The sequence below is a fragment of the Schistocerca serialis genome, chromosome 2, assembly GCF_023864345.2.
Source record: "Schistocerca serialis cubense isolate TAMUIC-IGC-003099 chromosome 2, iqSchSeri2.2, whole genome shotgun sequence".
NCBI classification, from domain to species: Eukaryota; Metazoa; Arthropoda; class Insecta; order Orthoptera; family Acrididae; genus Schistocerca; species Schistocerca serialis.
The window spans coordinates 1,015,737,341-1,015,752,354 of record NC_064639.1 but is presented as its reverse complement, the minus strand read 5'-3'; the positions used below and the strand labels follow the sequence as shown (position 1 = coordinate 1,015,752,354).

At 44.2% G+C, this 15,014-nt stretch overlaps 1 protein-coding gene across 1 annotated transcript in view; it reads right to left on the bottom strand.

The window, feature by feature from the left end:
- LOC126456594 (protein lozenge-like) overlaps positions 1–15,014 on the bottom strand; it is a 739,855-nt gene that overhangs the window by 499,334 nt on the left and 225,507 nt on the right. Inside the window, exon 2 of the mRNA XM_050092338.1 lies at positions 5,992–6,105. Coding sequence (XP_049948295.1) covers positions 5,992–6,105 — 114 coding nt within the window. The remainder of the gene's footprint in view (positions 1–5,991; positions 6,106–15,014) is intronic.

Below are 15,014 nucleotides of genomic sequence, written 5' to 3'. Positions count from 1 at the left end.
CATCGTAGCAAAGCCGGACAGGAGCAGAAATGAGTAGCGAACAAGTTAACACAACAAACAGATGAATTAATTAGATCACATTTTTCCAAACTTACGAAGACTCGCTACAAATGATGCAATAAGACATAGAATCCTGATATCGACGTCATAAGGAACAAGCACAAATGAAGGTGTCATAGTGGGCAACGGCCTTGCCGCAGTGGATACACCGGTTCCCGTCAGCTCACGTATGTTCAGCGCTGTCGGGCGTGGCCGGTGCTTGGATGGGTGACCATCCAGGCCACCATGCACTGTTGCCATTTTTCGGGGTGCGCTCAGCCTCGTGATGCCAATTGAGGAGCTACTCGACCGAATAGTAGCAGCTCCGGTCAAAGAAATCAATCATATCGACTGGGAGAGCGGCGTGCTGGCCACACGCCCCTCCTATCCACATCCTCATCTGAGGATGACACGGCGGTCGGATGGTCCCGATGGACCACTTGTGGCCTGTAGACGGAGTGCTAAAAAGAAAAAAAAAAAAGAAAAGTGGAATGGCTCCAAGCGCAAGTGGGCTGACGGGATGCTGCCAGCGGCCTATATTGCGGTGTCAGAGGGCTCTCGTAGTACAGAGCTGCTGCAGGTGTGGCTCAGCAGACATGCACCACTGGTTCCGCCACATATCACGCGACCGCTATCGGTGTTGAACGGAAACTTGCAATTCCGTTACCAAGGTAACAACACCCGTGATGTGGTATCGATACATTATACCATAAGACGTAATGGCTGAAATTTGTTTCGTATTCTCTGCACATTCTTCACACTGTGGATCTCGTAATATTGAATGCCATAACGATTTCCGAAATGGAATGTCCATGCCCCTACCTTCAACTACCATCCTACGTTCAAAGTATGTTAATTCCTGTCTATCTATCTATCTATATCCGGCTCCCGCTCCTGCTACTGCCGGGTCTGGGTGCTGACGAGTCCTCTCCATCTGGCTCCGTCCTCCCACCACTTTTCTCCCTCCACTTGCTGCCAGGTCACACCCCTCCTTTCCACAGATATTCTCACTCCCATTTTCCACCGTGTTCTGGGGCGCCCTCTAGGTCTTTTCCCATCCATCTTTAGTTCTTCCATAATTTTGGGGAGGCTCTGACCATGCATCCTCTTAACACGCCTATACCATCTTTATATCTTTTTTTTCAATTTCTTCTTTCATACTTTCTTGTTTAATGTCCTTTCTAATATCTACATTCCTTACTCTGCCCATTCTTGTTTTTCCCTTAACTGCTCTGAGAAATTTCAGTTCCCCTGCTTGCAGTCTGCTCCAGACCCTTTCTTTCATTGTCCACGTTTCTCCACCATAGGTGACAATAGGAAAGTAATAATTCTTATACATAAGGAGTTTTACTTTTTCTGAAACTTCCTTATTCCAAATCAGGTGTTTTGTTGTTTGGTAGAAATTGCCTTCCTTCTGTAAGCTCCTATTAATTTCGTTAGTTATTCTTCTATCCCTAGATATTTCACTCCCTAAATAAGTGAAACTTTCTACCACTTTGAGGGGTTCTCCATTCAAGGTAATATTTCCGTTGATCCGTTTCTCTCTTCCAAATACCATTACTTCGCCGGCCGGAGTGGCCGAGCGGCTCTAGGCGCTTCAGACTGGAACTGCGCGACCGCTACGGTCGCAGGTTCGAATCCTGCCTCGGGCATGTTAGTTAGGTTTAAGTAGTTCGAAGTTCTATGGGACTAATGACCTCAGATGTTAAGTCCCATAGTGCTCAGAGCCATTTGATTTGAACCATTATTTCACTCTTAACTTTATTTATTTTTAATCCATACCTTTCCATTATTTCCTTCCACGCATAAAGTTGTAACTGTACATCTACCTCTTTATCACCCCATATTACCATATCATCTGCAAAAATCATCTTTTTGTCTTTTTCTTTTACTGTATCTTTAACTGCCACAACATTAGAAAGTGAAGGAGATAGAATACTTCCTTGCTAAAATCGTTGTCTTATTTCGAAGTATTCAGAGTTCCCCAATGGTGTTGTAATTCTACAATTGCGTCCTCTGTACATTGTCTTTATTACATTAATGTATCCATCTTCTATATCTACACTCCTGGAAATTGAAATAAGAACACCGTGAATTCATTGTCCCAGGAAGGGGAAACTTTATTGACACATTCCTGGGGTCAGATACATCACATGATCACACTGACAGAACCACAGGCACATAGACACAGGCAACAGAGCATGCACAATGTCGGCACTAGTACAGTGTATATCCACCTTTCGCAGCAATGCAGGCTGCTATTCTCCCATGGAGACGATCGTAGAGATGGTGGATGCAGTCCTGTGGAACGGCTTGCCATGCCATTTCCACCTGGCGCCTCAGTTGGACCAGCGTTCGTGCTGGACGTGCAGACCGCGTGAGACGACGCTTCATCCAGTCCCAAACATGCTCAATGGGGGACAGATCCGGAGATCTTGCTGGCCAGGATAGTTGACTTACACCTTCTAGAGCACGTTGGGTGGCACGGGATACATGCGGACGTGCATTGTCCTGTTGGAACAGCAAGTTCCCTTGCCGGTCTAGGAATGGTAGAACGATGGGTTCGATGACGGTTTGGATGTACCGTGCACTATTCAGTGTCCCCTCGACGATCACCAGTGGTGTACGGCCAGTGTAGGAGATCGCTCCCCACACCATGATGCTGGGTGTTGGCCCTGCGTGCCTCGGTCGTATGCAGTCCTGATTGTGGCGCTCACCTGCACGGCGCCAAACACGCATACGACCATCATTGGCACCAAGGCAGAAGCGACTCTCATCGCTGAAGACGACACGTCTCCATTAGTCCCTCCATTCACGCCTGTCGCGACACCACTGGAGGCGGGCTGCACGATGTTGGGGCGTGAGCGGAAGACGGCCTAACGGTGTGCGGGACCGTAGCCCAGCTTCATGGAGACGGTTGCGAATGGTCCTCGCCGATACCCCAGGAGCAACAGTGTCCCTAATTTGCTGGGAAGTGGCGGTGCGGTCCCCTACGGCATTGCGTAGGATCCTACGGTCTTGGCGTGCATCCGTGCGTCGCTGCGGTCCGGTCCCAGGTCGACGGGCACGTGCACCTTCCGCCGACCACTGGCGACAACATCGATGTACTGTGGAGACCTCACGCCCCACGTGTTGAGCAATTCGGCGGTACGTCCACCCGGCCTCCCGCATGCCCACTATACGCCCTCGCTCAAAGTCCGTCAACTGCACATACGGTTCACGTCCACGCTGTCGCGGCATGCTACCAGTGTTAAAGACTGCGATGGAGCTCCGTATGCCACGGCAAACTGGCTGACACTGACGGCGGCGGTGCACAAATGCTGCGCAGCTAGCGCCATTCGACGGCCAACACCGCGGTTCCCGGTGTGTCCGCTGTGCCGTGCGTGTGATCATTGCTTGTACAGCCCTCTCGCAGTGTCCGGAGCAAGTATGGTGGGTCTGACACACCGCTGTCAATGTGTTCTTTTTTCCATTTCCAGGAGTGTATCTTTCTCATTTTTTGCCAGAGTTTTTCCCTGTTAACTGAGTCATATGCCTTTTCTATGTCTATAGAAACCATTATCACCCTTTTGTTATACTCCCAACTTTTTTCCATCAGTTGACGGATAGAACATATCAAGTCGATCGTGCTTCTTCCTTCCCTAAACCCATGTCGTTCTTCACTCAGCTCCTTTTTTATCTTTTCACTTATTCGGTTTAGTAAAATTCTTTCAAAAATCTTGGCTGTATGATTCATAAGGGTTATTCGTATGTACTGTTTACGAAGTCTTTTATTGCCTTTTTTTAAGATGGGAACAATGTGTCGGCTTCTCCAATCGTCAGGTATTGTACTATTTCTCCACACGCTTGATAGTACTCTATACAGCCACTGCATTCCCACTGGACCTGCTGCTCTTATCATGTCCACTGATACTTCATCAGGTCCTTTGGCTTTCCCCCATTCATCTTCTTCACAGCTATTTCCATTTCCTCCAGTGTAATTTGTCCTAATTCTGCTTCCCAACTTCTCTCAATTTCTCCATTATTTGTTGTTTCCTCGTGTACCTGTACCTCAGCGTCTAACAGTTTCTTACAATGTTCTTTCCAGAGGTGTTTTATATTCCCTGGATCTTCAATCCAGGGAATATAAAAGAACTCCTGTCATGCGGCCATAATGAGGTCGGAAACCTTTTCACGTGAATCACGTGAGTACAATGACAGCTCTGCCAATGCATTATACTTTGTGTAAGCGATCGCTATATGCACATATCGCTATCCCATGACTTTTGTTACCTCAGTGTGTAAGTCTGCTGGTATTCGCGGCCGTTGCCACTGATAGCGAAGTCTTCTCACTTGTAAACCCACATCATATTGCTCTTCGGATTGCTAGACTGCTCAATGTTTCGATCCCCCCTGCTGGGAATTTTTTCAGGAATCTACGGGCGTCTCTCGGTTGACTTAGCGTTCAGGCGTACGGGGGACGGTAATAGAATACTGAAAAAGATTCGAACATAGGGGACGAAACATCGAGCATTCTAACAGTTTGAAGAGGTACTTGACGCGGCCTTGCAAGTGAGAAGATTTAACCATCACAAAAGCTACTGCTTAACCACTGTTCAATATTTAGGGAAAGTTCATAGGTCATACACTATAACGCTAGCAACTGTTCACGGTAATAGAATCCCTAGGAATTGATCATGGGGTTATGGGTGATGCAGGCGAACGTGACAATGATTTAGAAAATATTGGATGTACCTGTGCAAGCGGAAAAGAATATTGGAGGAAATGAACCGTCGACTGAGCGCTTATTATAGATTTGGAGTTAGCCGAAGAAATACGGAGAGCCTAGAAGAAATTAATGATACAACTAACGTCAGAACTGAAGACCACAAAATAAATGGAGTGAAGGGATTCTCCTATCTTGGAAGCAAAGGGAGGAGGATATGGAAAGCAGACTAACAAGGGCAGACAATAAATTCCTGGCCAAAAGAGGTCTACTAACATTAAACATCTGGAGCACAGCACTGTGTGGAAATGAATAACGTGCTAAAGGAAAACCGTAAAAGAAGGGAATCGAAGCGTTAGAGGTGTTGAATTATAGAAAGATGTAGAAAATTAGGTGCACTTATAAGAAATGTTTTTCTACAAAATCGACGGGCAGAGGAACATGTGGAGAACACTGAAAAGAAGAAGGGACAGATTGATGAAACATGTTTTAAGACATTACGGAATGATTTCCATGGTACCTGAGAGAGCTGTAATTGAGCAAAATACTGTCAGAGAAGACAGAGATTTCAATATATCAAACAAATTGTTGAGGAAGTTGGGTGTAAGACGTACTCTGAGAGAGACTGGTACAAGAGGGAAGTTTCCAGTTAACATAGCTCCACAGTCAGGCTTTTTGGAAGATATTTGCGAATATGTATGTGCCGCTACTGATTTCAGTGTGGCATATTGTCATACTTGGTACAATTGTACGTGAAGAACAACCTTGAGGTTATTTCGAAAAAGATCAAGCCTTGCCCGAATCATCTGAGGCATATGTGAAAATTAGAGCCAGTTGTATGCATGTCTTTGCGAAAATGTAAAGAAAGATTAGCGTTTAAGTTCCCATCAACGACCTGGTCTTTAGAGACCAACATAAGCCCGATTTAGAGAAGGAAGCAAAAGGAAGACGACTGCATCTTTTTCAAAGCCATCGGCTTCAGCGATTTATGGAAACCACAGGAATTGCAAACCAGTATGACCGGAGTGGGATTTGAGTGTCCTACCACAGCGCCACCACGCTCCGTGGAGGATATATGTTTCTTTACCTACCAAATCGAGTCGACAGTTTCATATTCTAAGACCGCAGTATGACCCAGGTGTCTCAGTAAAGAAAGAAATTATTTTCTTAAAAGCAGTGACGACATTTCGCAAGCAAAACCAAAAATTGTGTAGGGGGATGAGAGGTAGGCAGGCAACGGTACTCACGGGTCTTGGATCGCGGCTCGCGCGGCCCGTCCACGGTCACCTTGATGGCCTTGCTGTACACGGCCACTTGCGGCGGCGTCGTGTTCACCGTGATGGTCAGGCTGAAGCTCTTCCCTGGAAAATAAAAGCAGACACTCGTTAAATTACGAAATTGGTTAAATGCATTGAAATGAAATGGTTAGATCTATGAGGTTGAATTCAGGGTACTGCAATGACGAGTAATATCAGTGTAGACCAATCACACTTGATGAAAATGCATTGTAATGAATACGTCTCGAAAGTTTAATATTTATATCGATAAGAAAAAAATACTGATTCGAATCGCGATATAACGAATTCACAGCTATAATGACGTGTTCAATACGATGACTTGTCACAGGATGACATCTGTAATTATCGATCAAATTCAGGAGCAGTACTTCTTACGCACATATATAGTCAAGTACAGTCAGGCATTACTAGCAGTAAATGCAGAGTTCATTTCATTTAAGAAATGAGGAAACCTAAAACTTCGTGCTGTACACTATTGAATAATAACTCACTATTCAGTGCAGTAATGTGGCTAACTCTGATTCAGATAAACGAGTCAACGTTTAGACTAATACAACATTACTGGAAAAAAAATAAAAGAGTAATTTGTGATATTACGCTTGCACAAAGACAAGACATGAAGTGGTGCAGACGATTCATTGTGTCTGATATGAGACCAGCCAGGAAGTTTAGATATACTGGTACCGACTTACTGGCGGCTGAATTATCAAATAACCTTGTCCAAATGGCACATGGCACGTTACATGATCGTTGTGGAAGCAATTAACACTAGTCCCAGTTTTTCAAATGAACATACATTGATTGACGTCTGCCTCTACCAAACACAATTATTAGTGCATTTATTTATATACCAGACGTATTTTAAAAGGAGGAAAAACGCTTAGCATTTAACGAGACATCGACGACATCATCAACATATATAGAAGTAGTAGCCCCATCTTGTGGGGGTACTCTCCATAGTGTAATGTTACATGAAGACACAGAATATGTTCCGAATTGGTACAATCCTATTTTTCCGAACAAGTAGTGCCATATCAGAAAATTTATCGGTACATACTAGGAAGCCGCCCGGATAGCTGCCCGCGTTAGTACCCCACTTCTGTGGTTCAGGGAGCCATGCCGGTCCAGGGTCGAGTGCTTCAGGCGCGTTAACGTCGAGGATCGATGATTTTAGGCGGTTTTTAAAGTCCGACTAGGTCAATACAGGGCTGGTAGCCGTGTTCTGCCTCAGTTACATGATTCTCAAACATTTCGAAAACGTTCTCGTACTTCCACATGGGAAAACGTTAGACAATGGCAGATGGGGTATATAAATTCCGTCACGGTGGAAAGGGGGTAGGGTGGCAAGAGAACGGACATCCGGCCATGCTCTTCCACTACCAATGCCAAATCCGAACTAGAATGCCGACCATGTGCAAACACGGTATTAGACCAGGAAAAAGAAAGAAAAATGGCTGAATACTAAAAGTTAAAATGCAATCTGACAGTCCTTATTCGCTCCTATGCGGAAGGAATGAAAAATAAAATAAATAAGAATATTTATCTGTGAACTTTATCTAGTAATAATTTTTACATAAAAATTTCTTATGTTTAAATTGTTATGTTGTTCCTTCCTTTCATGTTGCTCCACGTGTTATGGTTTCTGTGACTGACGAAAACGCAGGGAAAATCCATTTACTTTGATATTTTGCACTAGCCAGTGGAACAGTTCTTCTTTAAAAGAATAAAAGACAGCGACTGAAGCCCGAGTTAAATCACTGATTTAAGCTATTATAATACGAGTAGTTTAACCTCTCTGCTCACAGACATAATACATCTGCTAATAACGTCTATATTCGTAAACCGATATCTTTCAAAATCTACATTACTTAGTCCATTTTCAGAATCAATCTACTTTTGAAGCCGACCCAATAGCCGTGTATACGTGGCAGAAACGAGATCTGTGTGTTTCTAAAGGAAAACCCGTCATCTAACCAAGAGATGGGCTTCATCATGTTGACAGTGTTGTGTCTATAAACCCCTACGTTTCTCTGCAGAAGTGACCGGCTGTGATTTGATACCACGGCCCTGCTCACCCACAAGATTCCTCCTCACCTTCTGCCTTCCCACTATTCATCCAAGATCTACCGCTATCTCCACAGTTACTACCCAACAAGCCCCTAGATTTATTACGCACATTCTTAAATCCTACATAACACATTCTTTTTTCCATTGCAGAATCTTCAGCAGCTTGCTAGTGATAGTCGTGTGCTGATATTTAGAAGAACGTCACCATTTATGCAGTGTGCTTTACATATACACACTGAGAAAAAAAGGCTCGTGACGACAAAATCGTTAAGATATGATGTGCATGTACAGACAAACAAATAAATGCAATTTCATAAAAAAATGGATGCTTTATTGAAGAGAAAGATCTTCACAGCTTGAGCAAGTCAGTAACGCATTGTTCCACCTCTGGCCGTTATGAAAGTAATTATTCGGCTTGGCATGGATTGACAGAGTTGTTGGATGTTCTAAGAGATATCGTGCGAAATTCTGTCCAGCTGGTGCGTTATATCTTCAAAATCTCGAGCTAGTTGGAGAGCCCCGCCCATGATCGTTCTCTACTGGGACGAGATCCTGCGACCTTGCAGCAAAGGCAAGGTTTGATAACCACGATGACAAGCAATGGAAACTGTCGCGTGTGCGGGCGGGCATTATCTTGATGAAATGTAAACCCAGGATAGCTTGCCATGAAGGATAAGAAAACGGGGCGTAGAATATCGTTGACGTATCCCCGTGCTGTAAGGGTGCCGCGAATAACAACCAAAGAGGTCCTGCTTTGAAACTAAATGACACCCTTGACCATCACTCTTGGTTGTCGAGCCGCATGGTGGGCGTCAGCCAGGCCGGTATCTCATCGCTGTCCGTGGCGTCTCCAGATACGTCTTCTACATCTACATCTACATCTGCATTTATACTCCGCAAGCCACCCAACGGTGTGTGACGGAGGGCACTTTACTTGCCACTGTCATTACCTCCCTTTCTTGTTCCAGTCGCGTATAGTTCGCGGGAAGAACGATTGCCGGAAAGCCTCCGTGCGCGCTCGAATCTCTCTAATTTTACATTCGTGATCTCATCGGGAGGTATAAGTAGGGGGAAGCAATATATTCAATACCTCATCCAGAAACGCACCCTCTCGAAACCTGGACAGCAAGCTACACCGCGATGCAGAGCGCCTCTCTTGCAGAGTCTGCCACTTGAGTTTGTTAAACATCTCCGTAACGCTATCACGGTCACCAAATAACCCTGTGACGAAACGCGCCGCTCTTCTTTGGATCTTCTCTATCTCCTCCGTCAACCCGATCTGGTACGGATCCCACACTGATGAGCAATACTCAAGTATAGGTCGAACGAGTGTTTTGTAAGCCACCTCCTTTGTTGATGGACTACATTTTCTAAGGACTCTCCCAATGAATCTCAACCTGGTACCCGCCTTATCAACACTTAATTTTATATGATCGTTCCACTTCAAATCGTTCCGCACGCATACTCCCAGATATTTTACAGAAGTAACTGCTACCAGTGTTTGTTCCGCTATCATATAATCATACAATAAAGGATCCTTCTTTCTATGTATTCGCAATACATTACATTTGTCTATGTTAAGGGTCAGTTGCCACTCCCTGCACCAAGTGCCTATCCGCTGCAGATCTTCCTGCATTTCGCTACAATTTTCTAATGCTGCAACTTCTCTGTATACTACAGCATCATCCGCGAAAAGCCGCATGGGACTTCCGACACTATCTACTAGGTCATTTACATATATTGTGAAAAGCAATGGTCCCATAACACTCCCCTGTGGCACGCCAGAGGTTACTTTAACATCTGTAGACGTCTCTCCATTGATAACAACATGCTGTGTTCTGTTTGCTAAAAACTCTTCAATCCAGCCACACAGCTGGTCTGATATTCCGTAGGCTCTTACTTTGTTTATCAGGCGACAGTGCGGAACTGTATCGAACGCCTTCCGGAAGTCAAGAAAAATAGCATCTACCTGGGAGCCTGTATCTAATATTTTCTGGGTCTCATGAACAAATAAAGCGAGTTGGGTCGCACACAATCACTGTTTCCGGAATCCATGTTGATTCCTACATAGTAGATTCTGGGTTTCCAAAAACGACATGATACTCGAGCAAAAAACATGTTCTAAAATTCTACAACAGATCGACGTCAGAGATATAGGTCTATAGTTTTGCGCATCTGCTCGACGACCCTTCTTGAAGACTTCGGCCTGGAATGTCACTGACTGGTGTAGAATTGTCTTCAATGATGATTTCTGCTTCTAACTGAACTCTGATGACCGTCCTTACAGTACAGCGGCACATCAACGATATTCTTACGAACCGCTTTGTTGCTCATCATGGCAATCCATCCTGGACATACATTTCAGCAAGACAATGCCAGCCCGTACACAGCTACATTTTCTACTGCTTGTCTTCGTGATGGCCAAACCTTACCTCAGCCCGCAAGGTCGCAGGATCTGTCCACAATCGAAAACGTTTGCGGCATTATGGGCTGGGTCCTCCAACCAGCTCTGGAGTTTGACGAACCGACGCGTCAGTTGGACGGATCTTGGCACGATATCCCTTAGGAGGACGTCCAACAGCTGTCAGTCAATGCCAAGCTGACTGACTGCTTGCGTAAGCGTCAGAGGTGGACCAACGCTACATTGACTTGGTCAGTCTGTGGAGCTCTTTCTCTTGAAGCAAATCATACAATTTTTCTGAAACTGTAATCATTTGCTTGTCTGTACATGCACATCTTGTCTGCAGATTTCCGTCGCATTTGAGAATTTCTTCGTGGTGCTTCGGCTCCTATGTCTTAGATTGTATATTTTTGTTCTTGTCTTTTAGTCCTTCGGTTTCAGTTTAAATAACAAAGAAAGCCAACAGTTGTAATGCATTAATATTTCGTTTTCCAAAATGAGATTCGCAGGAGAGCTTCTGTGAAGTTTGGAAAGTAGGAGATGAGGTACTGGCGGAAGTAAAGCTGTGAGGACGGGGCGTGAGTCGTGCTTGGGTAGCTCAGATACGCCGGCACGGTAGCTCAGCGTGTAAGCTGCCCTCTGTAATAATAATAATAATACAGAGTTAATCGATCATTAACGAACTTAAACGGGTGTCTTACGACGTCTACCCCAACCAGATGTAACGAACGAAAGCGAACAAAAAAAAAGAAAAAAAGATGGTAGAGCACTTGCCCGCGAATGGCAAAGGTCCCGAGTTCGAGTCTCGGTCCGGCACACAGTTTTAACCTGCCAGGAAGTTTAATTTCACGTTTTACTTGCCGCGTCAAATTCGGATAAAATTTTATCCGAATTTGACGCAGCAAGTGAACTGGAAAATTTTTATGCGAGGACTCCGTCGCGAAAACCTTCTTAGCCATAGTTTATGTCTTATGGAAATACCCATTTGCGGCGAGAGGAATGAAATAACAGTAAAGGAAAGATGTACTTTCTGGAACATGGCTGGGCATCCTTTCCAATATTCTATGGTGTACAAACAGTAGATATACGATCACTAACACGTAAGTAAGAAGCTTTTAATGTTATTATCAATGTATTAGCTGATTGCAGTAAAGATTTATCTTTACATTTAAAAATAACTCGTGTGATTCGTGTTTGTCCGTTTTTTGTTAATACGAAAATGCTTATTACAGCAATCGGGTTGATCATCAATTATGTTATCGGCTTTAAACCACTGGAAACACTGAGAACAGAAAGATGTCTAATTTTAATCGTCCGAAGCGACCCAAAATACGTCGGACAGTACTATCGAGAGAAGCTTTCACCGACGAGGTGAATTCCGCCAGATACGGCGCGCCAGGCCGGCTGCAAGGGCCGATCATTTGCAAACGCTGCCCGGAGCGACTGTGCGCTAAGTAATTTGTGAAGAATAGCGCGCGCGCCTGCTGCAGAGTCTATTAAAAAGACGCGGCCGCGGCTGCCGGCCTGCTATTAGCCTTAGCTGGCCTCTGGGGCGCTGTAATTAGCCGACAGCTGCGGCGCCGTTCCACGAAGCTGTGCTTCTGGCCGGCCGACTGCTCGGCCTTGCTTGCCCACCTGCCAATTAGTGGCTTCCCACCCAATAAGACAAGACGCTAAGCACTTTGTCCGACTTGCACACTCAGGTATGACTCTGCGAGACGCGTGAATCCAGATGTCAACGCGACCGCAGGACACTGGTATACGGCTACAGTTCCGCTACTGCGCATCATACACAGTCATGGGAAATCCTCGAGGACTGAAAGGTGAGTTCACACTAGGAGCCACGTAACGGAACGTCAAAACATTCCACGATGCATTTCAAATGGCAGCATTGACACAGGCAGCCAACGGAACGCAGGCGCGGATCCAAGGAGACGTGGTTGACAATGAGGCTGATAAACCCTCAAAACACTTTAGTAGACCTGTTTGGAAAACATTTTAGTAGACCTTTTTGTACTAGCAGTTATGATAACGAAAAAGATAGTAATCTTTGTATATAAGTGGCAATGTCCCGACTCACTCACTCATTCATTAACTGATCGTCCACCCAAAACACTAACAAGGGGAGGCCATGATGTTGGGATCACGGATTTAGTACAAACTTCGTACAGCTTACGAATACCATTAAAACAACATAACGCGCAAGTAGTAAGGTGCGTTGATCTGGCAATTCAGAGAAAACCGCAACAGACGTTTTATGCGTTTATGATTACGTTTATTATGCTCGTGGGAAATCATTGTGGTCGATTGGTTAGCTTCTCTTGCGATTTTCTCGGAATTGCCAGAGTAGTGAACCTTACTACTTGCAAATCATGCTGTTTTAATGGCCTACTAAATGTACAAAGTTTGAACGTCGTGGCCTCGCTTTGTAAGTAGAGAAAATTAAATTAGGATATTTTACTGTCGCCATCTTTTAGTAAGGGACTGTTTGAAATTCCATCCATGTGGAGGGAGGGGGCGGGGAGTAAGGGATGAAAAGGTTTTTTTAAATATATATATATATCGCTTTCAAGATAATTTTGTAGCTAAAACTACGCAAACTTGTAATTGGCTGCTCTGTCAGAAAAAAAACTGCATGCTTTAGAAACTTTGGAAATTCAACTACTAAGGTGGTAAAATAGTGGGTAAAAGTGTATTTTGAAAATAAATTATTATTTAAATACTATTAAAGCATTTTAAAGCTACATCTGTGGAAATTGGTATCTGACTTCTAGGTTAGAAATGAAAAAATGCGTGTTACAGTGTTTTTGGAAACTTAACGTCCAAGGGGGTGAGATAGATGATGAAAATTTTTATGAAAATATTTCGTTATATTAAAACACTTTTGAAGCTAAATCTATGAAAACTGTGTTTTGATTTCCAAAGAACTCAAAAGGTATGGATAACAAAAGCGTTCGACTCCAGCTAGTAGAATCGTTTTTTGGGTAGAAGTACATTCGGAAAAGGCCATGCTTGTGTGGCCTTAATTGACGTAAAAAGTTTAAAGTATTTTGCAGTTAGTGAAAAACATAAAAAAATTCAGTTAAAGATAAACAAAAACATCTGTGCAGACCAAACAGTCTACGCGAATGAAGCAGTGGGCGCTAAGATAGTCTAATTTATAAATAAGGATTGGACTACAGGTCAGCCAACCGGTTAGGTTTGGAACTTACCATAATAAACAAGACATTGTGAATGTCAGGTAATTCGGTAACCATACAATAAATGAAGTAAGCTTGTAGGACAGACGTGTCGAGAACGGGGCACGTAATAGAACGCCTGTCATCATCATCATTTGCAGATTGCAATTTTTTCATAAATATTTTCTTGATGTACCCAAAATTACGCGGCAGCATAGTACAATTGTAGCCACTTGGTATATGTATAAGCATGAACTACTGGTCTTCAGACAAATTAATACGAGGAAATGGTGTGCCAGGGGCAAGACATTATAGAAGCGTGTCTGTTTAAACAATCTATGCTTGATGAGTACTTTAATAAAATTTACAAAAAAAGTATCGCAACCTATGTTGGTCATGGCTGACATATATTTAGTTCTAGGCACGTCATATTGTGGCGCTGCTTTAGTTTTACTGTAACGCGTGACATGTCAGAATTGTGTATGTAAAGGAAATGTAAATAGTGGTAATTAATTGTAAAAATTGTGCATGTAATGTTTCAGTTCCGTGTGAAGATGTAGCATACCACTGCTAGCGACCTCCGAAGAGGTTACTAGGCTACTAGGATAGCTCAGCACTGGAGTTTACTGCGATGAATTTATAATGTATGCTCATACGAGGTTTATCATATTGTATCTGCAGGGTAACATTTATTGAATTATACGAAATAAAATCGTCATAGCTTCTGAACGGTTTGCGTTAAGGCGTTCAAACTGCACGTTTGGCCGCGGGTAATGATGGGAATTAGTATGGGCGTGTGCATGTACCTTGCTGTTGCCGGCCATTTGCCCTTGAAAATGTCACGGTACAACGTGCCATCACCCATTAAACCACAGGGCCATGAAATAGCGGCTGGGTTTCGTCAACACTATTGCCCACAGAATTAACGAACAGGATGCGAATATGGTTTGGTTTAGCGACGAAGCCCACTTTCACTTTGATTGGTTGTCCGCCCCCTGGTAGCTGAGTGGTCAGCGCGACGGAATGTCATACCTAACGGCCCGGGTTAGATTCCCGGCTGGGTCGGAGATTTTCTCCGCTCAGGTACTGGGTGTTGTGTTGTCCTTACCATCATCATTTCATTCCCATCGACACGCAAGCAGCCGCAGTGGCGTCAACTCGAAAAACTTGCATGAGGCGAACGGTCTACCCGACGGGAGGCCCTAGCCACACGGCATTTCCATTTTACTTGGATGGTTCGTCAACAAGCACAAACGGTACATTTAGGGGACTGAGAATCCGCATTTCGCGATCGAGAAGTCTCTTCTCCCTCAACGGGTGGCTGT